Source organism: Lacerta agilis, chromosome 2 (assembly GCF_009819535.1).
Source record: "Lacerta agilis isolate rLacAgi1 chromosome 2, rLacAgi1.pri, whole genome shotgun sequence".
Classification (NCBI taxonomy): domain Eukaryota; kingdom Metazoa; phylum Chordata; class Lepidosauria; order Squamata; family Lacertidae; genus Lacerta; species Lacerta agilis.
The window spans coordinates 45,569,420-45,584,085 of NC_046313.1; the positions used below are offsets into that span (position 1 = coordinate 45,569,420).

The 14,666-nt window shown below is 39.6% G+C and overlaps 1 protein-coding gene across 1 annotated transcript in view; it reads left to right on the plus strand.

The window, feature by feature from the left end:
• Window positions 1-14,666, plus strand: part of DOCK2 (dedicator of cytokinesis 2) — a 257,870-nt gene that overhangs the window by 15,603 nt on the left and 227,601 nt on the right. Inside the window, exons 5-14 of the mRNA XM_033139853.1 lie at window positions 606-702; window positions 2,243-2,391; window positions 2,820-2,955; window positions 4,459-4,613; window positions 6,109-6,190; window positions 7,959-8,094; window positions 10,098-10,173; window positions 10,643-10,710; window positions 11,862-11,987; window positions 13,298-13,422. Of these exons, the coding sequence (XP_032995744.1) occupies window positions 606-702; window positions 2,243-2,391; window positions 2,820-2,955; window positions 4,459-4,613; window positions 6,109-6,190; window positions 7,959-8,094; window positions 10,098-10,173; window positions 10,643-10,710; window positions 11,862-11,987; window positions 13,298-13,422 (1,150 nt within the window). The remainder of the gene's footprint in view (window positions 1-605; window positions 703-2,242; window positions 2,392-2,819; window positions 2,956-4,458; window positions 4,614-6,108; window positions 6,191-7,958; window positions 8,095-10,097; window positions 10,174-10,642; window positions 10,711-11,861; window positions 11,988-13,297; window positions 13,423-14,666) is intronic.

A 14,666-nucleotide genomic window follows, 5' to 3' on the forward strand; every position in this document is an offset into this window, starting at 1 on the left:
GAACTTTAACCCCCCATTCCCCCCTTCGTCTTTGAAAAGTTGGGGACGCCATTTTGTTGTTTATTTCAGTTGCCAAAATTATCATTATTATTATTTATTAAATATGTATACCACCTTTCATTTGTAGATCTCTTGCATAAAAATACAAGAAAATGTCTCTGAGACTTCTGTCCCTCTTAGCCAGACTAACCCCCTTTGTTTCTGCCTCCTTCCTGAAGAATGGAGAGCCTTAAAGGGGTGGTCTTTTGGTCTGGAGCCTAATACTCTACCTCCTTACTGTCAGTTCCCTCTGGTGTGGTGTGCTAGCGAGTGTGAGGTCCTTGGTGTAGAGGGGCTTTCTCACAGAGGAAATCAGCCTGGCCAGAGTATGTGTGTGGCTGTTTTCAGGGGCTTCTAGTTCAGGAATGTGAGGTTTAAGAGGCTCTAAGCTGATTGGCTCAGCCTTGGTGTTAGGCCTGGGTCCTTCTGGGTCCATCTAGCACCCCCTGTGTGCTTTACCATTGATCCTTCTGATCTGGCTGACTGTTCCTCCTCTGGGCTGGATTCTGGGCTGCCGATCAGGGTGGGAATCATGCCATTAAACCACTGTTTATCCTTTTGTTCAGAAATGCAGAAAATGTAATACCTGCTGAGATTCCTTTGGTGCAAGAGGTTACCTGCACACTTTGGGAATGGGGCAACATCTGGAAACAGCTCTATGTGGTAAGCCATCCCTCCCATAGGTCTATTACAGGCATAGGGAACCTTCGGCTCTCCAGATGTTTTGGCCTACAACTCCCATGATCCCTAGCTAACAGGACCAGTGGTCAGGGATGATGGGAATTGTAGTCCAAAACATCTGGAGAGCCGAAGGTTCCCTATGCCTGGTCTATTACTTCAAGTATTTTAAACAAAAAGTACTTCAGATGAATAAAATTATTGATTGCAGGCAAAGAAGATGTTAACAGGGCTAGGTGCTATGTTAGCCATATTTTGTAGCCTTAATTATGGATATGCCAAGTGTTTAAGACAGTGTTTTGTCTTTCATTTCATGAATAGAACACTCCTTTGAAAGAGATTATAAAGAATCAATCCCTTCATTGAAGAGTTTGCTCTTTTGTTAAAAACCTGCCAGTATAATTCCACTTTGAGTTTTATGCTCTTTCAGTCTCTGACTGACCTTTAATACGCAATGCAGGAATGTGCTCACAGTAGGAGGTTGAAGGCACCTGTAATTCAGAACCTACTACTTTTTGCTTATAGGGAAAAGCTGCCATTATATATTTCTAAACAACTTGTCTATTTTTAATGTGTTCCGACAGCCTGCCTAATTCAAAGAAAGGGAATTTTGTGTGCCAAAGGACAGCACTACTGCACAGTATATTTAAACCTTAACTGGAAGTGCCATTATTATAAATAGCCTCTCTATACAGTGTGTTTTAGTTGCCACAATCAGTACATCTGGTGAAAGCAGTGTCACTCAGTGGCTATAGCACTCTGTCAAAGGCACAAATCAGAAACCTAAAAGCTTTTTTCTCTTCTAGCTGAATTTCACCAAATAAAAGATCCATCACACACAAAAAAACAATTTAGAAAAAAAATTAGAATCATTGCAGTGGGTGTGGTACTGCAGGAGATCCCAGGTTCCTCTTAGGCCATGCAATAATATTTCTTCCCTTGGTGTGGAGAGGTGTGACCTAGCCCACCTTTTTCTGACAGGCAAGCTTGGCATTATGGGATTTAAGCTGTGCTGAGAGTAAGAGCAGGAATAGGGACATAGGAAGTGGCCTTACAGTGAGTCAGGCCAAGAGCCCATCTAGCTTAGCATTGACTTGTAGTGACCATTCAGGGCTTCAGGCATGGAGTCCTTCCGAACCCCTGCTGGGGAAGCCAGGAATTCAGCTGGAGAACTGCGTATGCAAAACAGATGCCCTACCACTGAGCTATGACCCTTCCCTGTGGGCTACACCCACAATCCTGGGGAAACAGGTCTGCGCTTGTTATCTCCAATTTTCACTGTTGTATCCCATCTCTTTGTCACCCTGTAGCATGAATAATATGCACCAAGCCTCTGTAAACATAACATTGGTTTTACACTCACTGATTTGTTTGTAGCTTTCAAAAACAAGATAGTTTTGCTTTAATACCAGAGGAAAGATCCTTATTTTTCTGCAATCCAATAATTGTTTAATCCCTGGAATAAAAGCAAATAGTATTTGAAATTTCAGATAAGTTGACATCTGAAATGTGTTACATGTTTCAGGCAAACAAGAAGGACCGGTTTCGGCAAGTACAATCTATGATGTGCGAGTTAATGGAGTGGAGGTCTCAGCTTCTCTCAGGGACACTGCCCAAAGATGAGCTCAAAGAACTGAAGCAAAAAGTCACTTCCAAAATTGACTATGGCAACAAGTAAGTTCTCTAGTTCTGGCTTACAGCTACTGATACAGTTCAAGTCAGTGTACATGCTGCAAGCTGGGATATTTCAGAAATGTTAACAATGATTGAGTTGGGTTTACTATTGCTTTCAAAAATGAACTCATAAAATCATTCTTAAGATTTTTCACAAAGCCCGTCAACCAATATATATATATATATTAGACACTTGATGTGCTGTATTGTTTCATGGGGTTGTAGACATTTTAAAAGTGATTCCTAAATACATATTAAAGGATAACATATTTAAATATCTAAAGACAAGCATGAGCTTCAGATTATTTAAATGCTAAGTGACTTGGCATGCTAAGTAACTTGGAAAGGGAGGCTATGCTTCTATAAGGTGGTTGATATGAGGTCTAAGAAACAATGTTACTGATGTCATTTCCTCTTTATGCTTACAGGATACTAGAGCTAGATTTGATAGTTAGAGATGAAGATGGGAATATCTTGGATCCAGAGAAGACCAGTGTCATCAGCCTCTTTCATGCTCATGCTGAAGCTACTAACAAAATCACAGAACGGATTAAAGAGGAGATGGTACGAAGTTTACACACCCATTTCTGTGCTTTCAAATAGAAGTTTCCTTTCTCATGGTAGAAGGTTATCGTTTTCTGATTTTAGCCAGTGAAAACGTTTTCATCACCAGATTCTGTACATTGCGAATATGTTTTGTATAAAGTGTCTTTAATGTACTGTACTGTTAATCTTTTATTATATGTTCAGCTGCAAAGGATACCTTAATTAGCGCAGATCACCTGCTATAGAGACAAAAGAGAATTTAAAGTCTGATATGGTGACAAATAAGATTTCAAAAAGTTAGGTGCTCATCTCTGGTTTCCTGCTCCCCAAGACCATTCCTTTTAGCCAGCCAAGTAGCCTTATTTTGCATTTGGAACTTGGTCATCTGTTGGTGTGTTAAAAAGCTTCAATCCTCTTGAAGCAATAGCTTTCCAGGCTCATTATTACAGAAGCAGCAAATGCACCATATAAACTTTGACACTTGGTAACATAGCTGTCAACTTTCCCTTTTTTGCGGGAAATTCCCTTATTCCAGCACCGTTTCCCATTGCAAAAAAAGGGAAAGTTGACAGCTATGGCCATTTCCCAATGCAAAAAAAAGGGAAAGTTGACAGCTATGGCCATTTCCCAATGCAAAAAAGGAAGGTTGACAGCTCTGATAAGTAAGTGGTATATAAATAACCGAAATAAAATAAACAATGACAATGTCAGGTCTACTCCTGCAACCTAGTTCCACAGTGACATGCTGTGCTCCTTCTGTCCTTTATAACTCAGGATTATGTTGCCAGTGCATCTCACCCTCCTTGAGAAGACAAACTTGGTGAGCTTATCTATAGCTGGGTGGATAGAAGTCATTATCTACTGTAAGGCTTGAGCCCACCCTTTGAATTAGTGCTTAACTTGTGTGGAAATACCCTTAATACTCTCAAATAGTTATTTAATGTCATTAATAAGTAACAAAGACCAAGCATCATTTTAAAAATCAAGTGCACAATAAATGCCACATTGATAAACTGATAGTGTGTCATAAATTATTGTATAACCAGCACATACAATATAAAATATCTGTTCTATTGAAAATGCACTGCTGGTTATATCTGTAAATATGTTGGACTTGGAAATGATATGGTGCCAGGTGACCCGCTTCCACTGATGAAGACCTCTGTCAGAGGAACAGAAAGGGAGACCATGTCCAGCTATTTCATCACGCCCCCCCACCTGGCAACCCCTCCAAATCTAGAGGATTGATGGGATCTTCTGAATTGCCGCCCTCCTTGTTCCACTAATGGATGTTTTGCACTGGAGGAGGAACTCCCATTGGATTCTCAAAATATTCACAAAATCAGTGCATCAATTATTGAATTTGAAAGCAAAGGTTAAATCTGCACCTAATAAATATAGTGGTTCAAGTTGGGTACTGTGGCCAAAATGATGCATGACTGTGAAACCTAACAAGAGGAGGAGGCAGGTTCTAGGTGTAGTTTGGATAATGTTATCCTCTTACAATTTGTTCATACACAGTCAAAGGATGAATCTGATTATGGGACCTACTCCAGAAGCTCTTCATCCCCCACTCACAGTCTTTATGTCTTCGTGAGGAATTTTGTCTGCAGAATAGGAGAAGATGCAGAACTTTTCATGTCACTCTATGATCCCCAGAAGCAGACAGTTATAAGGTATGCTGCTGTTTTGCTGGTGTGAGGTGGCAATCTTCCTTGCCAAGCTGATATGTGTTTTTAGGATAAATGTGTGATGTCTAAGAATGATCCCTTGAAAATGAAAACACACATTTCACAACTTAAAGAGATTGCAAATTGTCAGGTACTTTAAATAGACTTTCACACTATCAATGAGAATCTTTGCAATTGTAATTTCAGTGTTCATTAGGTGTTTTGGAACCCTAAGAGAGAGAACAGTCAAAGAATCGAAGACAGAATGAATATTCATACTATAAAAGAGAAGGGAAAAAGATAGAACAGAAAAGGAAAAAAACTAAAATGTCTACAATTAACCATTTTAAGTAGCTCTGGGAGGAAGAACAATATAAAATAAGCAATAAATAAATTATATTAGTATGGAATTCAATTGCATGATAAGCATGTTCCGAAATATTAAGCAACAAGGTAATATTGGGCCTAGTTATTTATTACATATCTTTAAATGTGCAAAAATAAACTGAACAATGGAGCTTAGGTGAATTTAGAGTACACCGAGAAGTTTTAAATAACTCTGGTGGCTTGCAGCATTTGAATTTATCCATGCTAGTGAATTCTTTGACAGAAGATTTGGAAGGTTTAGTGTAAGTAGTATACCAAGCAAAAATAGTAACATATAGAGCCAGTAAGACAGCATGATCTCTTGGAAACCACCATTCTTTATTGGTTAGATCCAGACTTTGCACCTGCTGACTGGAGCATCTCCTGAGTGGAGCTGTGCTTTGGGGAAACCAGGCTATGAATCCAGGAACTGACCAGGATTGTTTCCTCTGAACTCATCCAAAGGATCCAGTTATAAAATTTCACAACAATACTGAAGATAGCCATACTCTTAAATATATACAGTATTTGCTTTTATGCTATTGTAGAACTAAACACATTTGAGTGCTTCCCCCCCCCTAGTCCTAGCTCCCTTGTGCATTCTGCTTTGAATTTGATCTCATTTTTGCACCCTTACTACTTTGGAAGTATTTCCAGGAAAGTGGCCTTTGAACCCGTTCTTAGTCTAAAATCCTGTGAATACTTAGCTAGAAATAAACTCCACTGAAATTAATGGGATTTATGTCTCAGCAACCATGTGTAGGATAAGACTAGAATAAGGCAGATACTTTTATGTCCCAAACACTAAAACCATTAATGGGGCCTTAGCTGCTTATCCATTATAGCATTTTTAAAAGTGCAGATACAATATATTTTCCAACCCTATTTCTTGCTTAATTATCTAGACACCAGCCTTCATGGCATGCCATTATTTTGTCTTTAGAATGTGCTTGTCAAAAGCAAAGAATGGTGTATATATCTGAATAAGAGTCAATTTGTAGAAGTGGCATTGTCAGGTGTGCAGATTTGTGCAGAGCAATGTGTATTATATAATGTTATTCACCAATTATGCTTTGTGAAGCTATTAGATGACCCAGTCATACAGAGTATAACATGGTGTGTTCTTTTTAAACAGTGAAAATTACTTGGTGAGATGGGGGAGCAAAGGTTTTGTGAAAGAAATCGACAATTTCAACAATCTGAAGGTGGTTTTCACTGTGAGTAGCTTGTATCTTTAGTATAGTACTTAACTGCCAGTGGCATTTTTCTGGAAAGCTTATAGAATCAAGCATTTTTCAAATTTTGTCACATCTCCATGATGTTCTGTTCTATATTTTAAAAATTGTTACATTTTCAGGAGACAGGATAGAGTGTCTAGTTTAGTCCTGATAGGTAGTCTGACTTAATATACCTAATACATGCAGAACTCTATGTGGCCCAGGTTGAGAGATGTCTACTGCAGCCCTATACAAATTTACCTGGAAGAAAATGAAAAGAAATGTATAGGATCATACTGTCAGTATGCTCATCAGCGCAATGATAGACACATGACTATGTTTCTGAAAAATTGTTCAGCGTATTATCAGAAAGCTAATGCTAAAATAATAAACAGCAACATTTCTTAGCCAGGATACATAGAGGAAACATTTTCACGCATCAGGAACATTAGTTCCAAGTCTAAATCCTTGGGGGTCTATGCTGTATTAAACTGCTTTGAATTCAACTTTGCTTTCAGCTCCATTTGCACTCTTCATCTCTTTCAGGATGAATAATATGCCAGTGTATTTTGCTTACATTAGATACATGACCTAGTAGAATAGATGTCGGTCAGGACTCAGCAGTAATTGACCCATATGATATTAGCTTGTTCGTAGCTATATTTGGCAGAAGTTAATACTGTAGTACAGGGAAAATACCTCTATTAATCTTGTAGACAGATGTTACACTAAACAGAAGAGGTGATTGAAATCACTGAGACATACAATTCCTATTCTGATTACTCAAGGACATCAGTAAATTATTGCTTATGTATATCACCCAGGGAAGAAAAAAAACACCTTATTGGTCACCAAGGGACCAATAATATTTTTCCTTCCAATACAAGCTTAATGAACTTGGGGCTGTTCAGTTTAATCATGTTTAATTTTAGAAAAAGCAGAATGGATAGAAAACTCAAGGCCAGTCAGCGAAACCTGTGAACACTCTTGTTCCAGGAAGCTTCTCTCTTAGAACCAGATACTCTGCAAGATTTCAAGACTACTTCTTGAATTCCCCACCTGGGAGATTGGGCTTGTGAATTTTTGAAAGGGACATTTCTATTTATCTCCTTAGTTTCCTTATCTGAAACTCTTGAAACAAATCCTCAACTACAGTTTAACTTTGGATGAGTTTAAAAATCAGGTTTTTTTGCGGTGTGTGTGTGTGTGTGTGTTGATGGTGGCATGTAAAACTTCAAGCTCAGAGCAAATGAAAAGTTGAGTATGAGGATTGCATCTGCAGTCTTTTAGGTTGCGGCCCTAATATGCTTACAAAATAGTGTGTGAATGAATTGTATATAAAGACTTCTGAAAATTCAGCTTCATTTTCAGAACTCTGAGAGATCAATACATTTGGTTCCTTCTCTCTCACACATCCCACATGCCCTGTTAGAAAGGTCAAACTGATTCTGATGTAGCTCGTCATTTGCTTCAGTGAACTTGAAAGTACTTTGAAAGTATTGGATCAAATTGGGTGAGAGTCTGATGATTGATTGATCATGCAGCGACTTATTTCTCAAGGTGCTTCACTGACTTCACTTAGCTTCTTGCTTTGAAGTTGATGCATACTTTGAATCCAAATTTCATGTCAGTCAAATCCAGTTTTCTGAACTGATGTTTTCCTTTAAATGAAAACATGTCCTTTCCATTATGAACACATTCTTGCACCTCTCTTAGTACCTATACATAATTTCATTTTGACTCTTGTAATTGCTTTCATAAATATCAGGATCTTGGAAACAAGGATCTCGGAAGAGAAAAAATTTATTTGATTTGTCAGATTGTACGGGTTGGAAGAATGGATCTTAAAGACAGTAATACAAGAAAATATACCCAGGGCATAAGACGACCTTTTGGAGTGGCAGGTAAGAAAATAATTGGACAGGATCCAAAGAGGGTTGCATGGTCTTCCTCAGGTACACTGCGGCTTTTAAACTACTTTTTGTATTTTAAAGCCCCGACCCCTAAAAAGCTGCGCCTGAAAGTTGTGGATCCTCTAAAGGGGCATTGTATTATGTATAAAGGGCTGCCAATGGATGTGAAAATTGGCAACGTCGTTCCTCCCCACCCTGTATGTGGGAAGATACATAGGACTGTAATTGGCTGTCATACTAAACATACATCCATTGAAATGACTGAAAATGTTTCAGTGGGTCCACTCTAAGTTTGTTGTAGTTTGTCATAGGCATACAGCCACTGGTGTAAGGTGTCTTTGGACCATGACTCTGCTCCCCTCCTTTAGTGATGGTGGGTCAACATGAGTCAGTGTGATGCAGCAGCAAAAACAAAAACTGAAAAAACCCTAACACTATTCTAGACTGCATCAACAGAAGTCTTGTCTCCAGATCAAGGGAAGTAATAGTACCTCTCTATTCTGCCTTGATGAGAAAGCACCTGGAATACTGTGTCCAATTCTGGGCACCACAATTTAACAAGGTGGAGCTTGTGCAGAGGAGGGCAACCAAGATGATCAGGGGTCTAGAAACTAAGCCTTATAAGGAGCGCTTGAAGGAACTGGGTATGTTTAGCCTGGAAAAGAGAAGAATGAGAGGAGATATGATAGCCATCTTCAAATATCTTAAGGGCTGTCACATGGAGGAGGGAGCATGCTTGTTTTCTCCTGCTCTGGAGGGTAGGATTAGAACCAATGGCTTCAAGTTACAAGAAAGGAGATTCCGATTGAACATCAGGAGGAAATTTCTGACAGAGCCATTTGACAGTAGAACAGACTCCCTTGGGAGGTTTTGTACTCTTCTTCCTTGGAGGTTTTTAAACAGAGGTTGGATGGTCATCTGTCATGGATGCTCTAGCTGAGATTCCCACATTGCAGGGGGTTGGACTAGATGACCTTTGGTCCACTTCCAACTCTATGATTCTATGAAAGAGTCTAGAACTGAAGTTAATACTGGACATTAAGCATGGAGTTATAACTGCTCTGCTCGTGGAACAATCATAAGGGAAACTAAGAAAGTGGCTACCTAAATTTGATCAGGGTGTTGTTGTTAGGTGAAGGTGTTCTTTGAAGCTCTTCAGCGAACATTCAGTTTAAAAAGTCCACGAGAGTGCAGTAGTGTGGGCAGGATTGTGGCAGAGAAATGGATATTTATACATGGCCTTTAGTTGGAGATGTGTACATGGGGTGAGATCTCCCAGGTGTGGAGAAGGTGTACAGGATAAAATGCTTTAAACAATTTTTTGGGGAAATACCTCAGCATAGGGTGCCACATTGGAGTTTTATAGGGCAACAAAAATAAACTATAGGGATGTAATGTGCATAAGCAAAAGCTGAATGCTAATGTATTATTTAAGCATGCACAACAAATTAGCTGTCTCAGCTTCCTTGAAGTCAAGTTAATTACCATCTACCTAGGGCTCTGGTATTTATTGGCTGTTCTTCATTGCTACATGATTAAATTAATTGATGAGGCAGGAATTGGAGGCAAATAATTTAATTATTTTTGTAAGTTCTGAATAATTGAGAACACACAAAATGTTTTCCCTGGTTATAGATCAACATCACAGTAGCAGGAACTTCCTTGGCAGCAAACTGGCCATACTGAAGACTATGTGTTTTGTTAGATTTGGACAACATTGCAGAGTTTGATATTGTTAGAATGATTAAACTTGGACTACACTAGAAAATGAAACTTGCATTAAAAAAAATATATGTGGAAAAGTAATTACATTTGAAGCTATTTGGAATGAATTTGCATAATAAGCTTGAGAGTATAATCTGCAGTATTATACTTGTCTACAGTCCAACTCTATGAAATTGATGAGGTATTGTATCCTAACAAGAAGAGGAATAAGTTGTTTGTCCCTTTCTTTCATGCACATTTTGATGGATTATTTCTTCCCCACCCCCCAGTTATGGATATTACAGACATTGTAAAAGGAAAAGCAGAAAGTGATGAAGAGAAGCAACATTTCATTCCTTTTCACCCGTAAGAATTTTTTATTAATTAATTAATTTTATTTTTTTATTGCATGTATATTCCACCTTTCTTCCAAGGTGCTCAAGGTGGCAAGCATGCTTCTTCCTCTGCATTTTTATCTGCACTACAACACTGTGAGGGAGGTTAGGTTAGGTTCTACAGGTGTATTGGGCTGGAGTCCCACCACAGAAGCTTTGAGCAAAGCCTTTCTTGAGCATGTCCCCTAACCCCTCAGCCCCAAATTGGCTAGAGAGAGAATTCCCAGAACAGTGCAGAGGGAGGGAGGAGACCAGGGATCGCTCATTCTGGCATAGCACAATTTTGAATTCCTTCTATTGTTACAAATTCAAGCATTGGGTGGAGGAAATGGAACAAGCATTTGTGCATACATCCTCTGATTATGCTTCCTGTTCAGCTTACTGCATGTTTGTATTAATGGTTTATTTTTATAGATATATTTTCCTTCTTTTTCCTCTAGAGTGTCAGAGAATGAGTTTTTGCATAACCTCTTAAGCAAGGTCACAACACTCAAAGGTGATGGACAAGGTAAAGCATATTGGTGTCTGCTCTTAACCCCCATTCACTTTAACCTAAATATAGTGGCATTATTGACAGACCTTAGGACCAGTTTGAATTTCACCTAATGCCAAGTTGAATGCCTTAGGAGCAGGCAAGAATTCTATGACAGGCACTCTTACGTGGGCAGGTATATGTATTTAGATTATGATTTGCTTAACTACAGCAGCTCACATAGAAGTGCTGGTTCTTGCAAATAGCAGCAAGCTTAACCTTCTAAGACAGATGTGCTGTCACCTGATGTAATGGGTGGGGAACTAGATGGCCAGTGGGCGCCCATTCCCAGTGGACCAAATTTCACAGGTGGGCAAGGTCACTCATCTGTCAGTCACCTCATGGCACAATGACAGCAGGTCAGCCTTTCTTTTGCACAGCGTTACGGAAGCCCTGATATCTAGATTTCTGTCCACAGTGCTGTGCAAGCTTTGATGATCAGCTGATTGGTATCTGCAACCCCACTATCGCCAAGCCACATATTTACCTGTTCTACACCTAACATCTTGTGTGGGGCAGATAGACATGGCTTAGCCAAAATGCCATCATTGGTCAAATGGGGAGGCCTAACAGGCCCTATGAGTTCCTTGCTGGAAAGATGTGCTTAATGTAAATATGCCCATAGATTTGTGGCTTGTGAACTAAGGTGTTGTGGTCTTGTTGCTGAGGAACAATATGCAGAGCTTACTGGAGTGGGAGATCAGCCAAGGAGAAGAATCTCTGACATGTACTTGCCTGGAGGCAGAGGCAGCATCCAAAGTCAGGTCCAATCCTAGGGGTGGATGAACAGCAATCCACATGGTCACACCACCCAGGGGTCAGGGAATCTGATGATCATGGGGTGAATGGTCAAGGAATCAGCAACGTAGGGTCAGAAACTACAAGCATTGTTAACAGCATCTGAATGCTGCTGGAAGCTCTGCTTAAGAAGGCTGAAGCCAGCTGATTCTCATCAGTGCCTTCTCCTCTGGGTCCTTGAAGGCTGATCAGCAGCAGGTGGAGTCACTCCGCCTTCTGTTTAGCAGGTTAAGCTGACTCCTGGCCTATAGCACAAGGTACCTCAGCAGGCTTTTCTTAAAATGATAGTCTGCATTGGACTATAAATATTGCCTTCTTTTCTTCCACAGGGCTATGGGTAACTATGAAAATGCTTGTTGGAGACACTACTCAGATTAGGAAGGACTACCCTCATCTTGTTGACAGAACAACAGTTGTTGCCAGGAAGCTTGGTTTTCCGGAAATAATCATGCCAGGTATGAGGTTGTTTGCTTCTGCTTAGAAGCTGGCTATTTTCTTTTTACAAATGAAACCACCTAAAGAAAGTCTGTTCCGAGGTGCTGAAAGCAACATTAATGTCTATACTGAGACCTTTATTTCTCAATTTTCCTATAAATTAGTGGTAATGCCTAATGGGACTTTATGGAACTTCAGGCCCTGACTTCCTCTTCTGTTGCAGTACTTTGAGCTTCACCACCCATATTTTTCCTGCTGTGACATTGCCTGGGGTGGTTCTGCAATTTGGGGTGGGGGTGGCATCACAAAGGGGATAAAGTGTGCTGTGAAGTTGCGACTTGCATCATCATGCTTCTAAGAGCCTCACTGGCTGTTGGTTCCGATCCCCTGCCACAGAAGGCTCCTGAGTGAGATCAAAAGGCAATTGGCTTCATGATGACACAGTGACATCAGAGTGAAGGCAACGCTTTCTGTCCTCATTCTGGATCCAGCTGGTAGTGGGGAGGGAGACAGAGGGGAATGATGCCTCCCAATCACGGCAGCCACTGTATGAATACTGTTCCCCCAGGACCATGAAGCAGGCAGTGGTGGTGAAAAGGGTGAGTCAGAGTGCTGGTTCATGAAACCTTCCGCCTGTGTGTATTTCCTTCATTTCGAGCCAAAAGCGTTTTGACAACTTTTCAGTCAACCCTATTTTTTATTTCTTAAAAAAAAAATACAACGGACCGTCATCCAGTATCAAAAGCTGCCTTGTGCTTCTCTTCTGTTTCAAAATTAGTTTGGTGGTGAAATGGTCCCATTTGTAGCCGGTGACTTTTCCCCACCCCAACTTTCACCTCCTCCCCTAAAATTTGAAGGGGAGTTTTGCTTTGTACTATTTCTTTTAGGTCTCTGCCTTGCCTGCTTATTTGTGTTGTCTTCAAACCTATATTTTGTCATTTTTACTGTTTGATTATAGACCACCTTGAAACTTAAACAAAAAGTGATTCACAAATTAAATTTACAGCAACTTGTTACTAATTGCATCGTTCTTTCAAATCTGCATGACACTCTTCCCTCTAGCTGGTATGCCTTTGCTGTTCTTCACCAGGAGGTGTCATTGTAGGATGAGAATTACATATCGCTGTATAAGCAACGTCAAGCTCTTTCCTGACAAGACTATAAAAGTTTGATAATAAACATCAAAGCTGAATTTCATTTTCTCCTTTGAACATTCACACTTCAGTATATCACTGAGTAGGGCAAGGAATGGATCTTACGCATTATGTCACCTTAGCTGCTTTCAGTCCTTTCTGTCCTGGTATCTACCCCTTTTGCATTTCTTTCACAGGCGATATAAGAAATGACATCTACGTTACCTTGCTAAATGGAGACCTGGATAAGTCTAATAAAACTTCACAGAGAAACATAGAAGTCAACATGTGTGTCTGTGATGAAGATGGAAAAGTGATACCAGTAAGTGTTGCTCTGTTGTGTGCATACTGAAGATGAACAAGCACAACTTTCCTGTAACCTCATTTCCTAAAGCTTGTGCTGCAGTTCAGATCTGTTGGTTTTGCTCTGTTAGCATCTATATGCTGATGAAGAGCGCTTGATTCAGAAACTCTGCACACAGAATTCTTCAACCATAGATGTATATTGGCAAGCCATCTTATTCCAGTCATGACATATATTTTGAGAGATCTGTTTGCACTTGATATATGAGGGGGTGGAAAAAGAAGTCTTATAGATGCCAGTAACCTGGTTTGGCCTAAATAGATGGCCATATGTTTTAACTGTTGGACTTTTAGTAAGATGAATTCTAAGAACCCTGGTATAATATATTGATATATAATATATTGATAGCATTGGCACATTGGTTTTTTATGTATATAATTGTGCATTTTTAGTATAAAAAAGGTTTTCCCCCCACATCCTGCCCTTGAATTTTACAGGTGAAGCAGCTAGCTAATAAATCAAGGGCAATAAGAATAGGTTTACTTCAGCAACTATTGTTTGTTGATCTCCATATCTCTCCTTAAGAGCAAAACAAAATGTTTTTAGATTTCACAAATGATAGAATCATAGATGCTGCTTTAAAGTAATCCATTTTGGGCCCAAGCCCATTTGCTGGTATATTTCATAGCTTCTGCTCCACACTCCAACATGCAAAAATCATGGAAGGTTGCTTGTTCCTGCAAGTTCCATGTGTACTCACAACAATAAAGAATTTCCCTTCATTAGTGTTTGCTTCTGTGAGGCTTTTCTGGAAGTCTCAAAATAATATGAAAAATCTGAGGTCTGTGGAAAGATTGATAGTCTGGCACTGGCACAGAGTCTCAAGTCTTCCTCCTGGTCTGATCTAAGGCGGAAATTACCTGTAAAAAATAAAAAACCAAATCTATCTATCTGTCTATCTATCTATCCTCATGCTCCTTCTGACTAATAATTCAGATAAAAGCTCTATACTGTATACATTTTTGTCTGCCGTGTAGGTATGCTTAATAGATGTGACCAACCCGTTCAACATCTTAGCTTTAAAAATAAATGATATAGAGTGAAAAGGAGGAGGAATTTATGGGAACAGCAAGCTATCCTTGGCTGAGAAAATAATTGCACTGTAAAATTTCCTGGGAATTACTTAAGGATCAGAGTATTGGTTGGATATTGGTTGGAAAGGAAGAAAAAATTGGCAGGGCATTTGCATGAAAGACTAAACA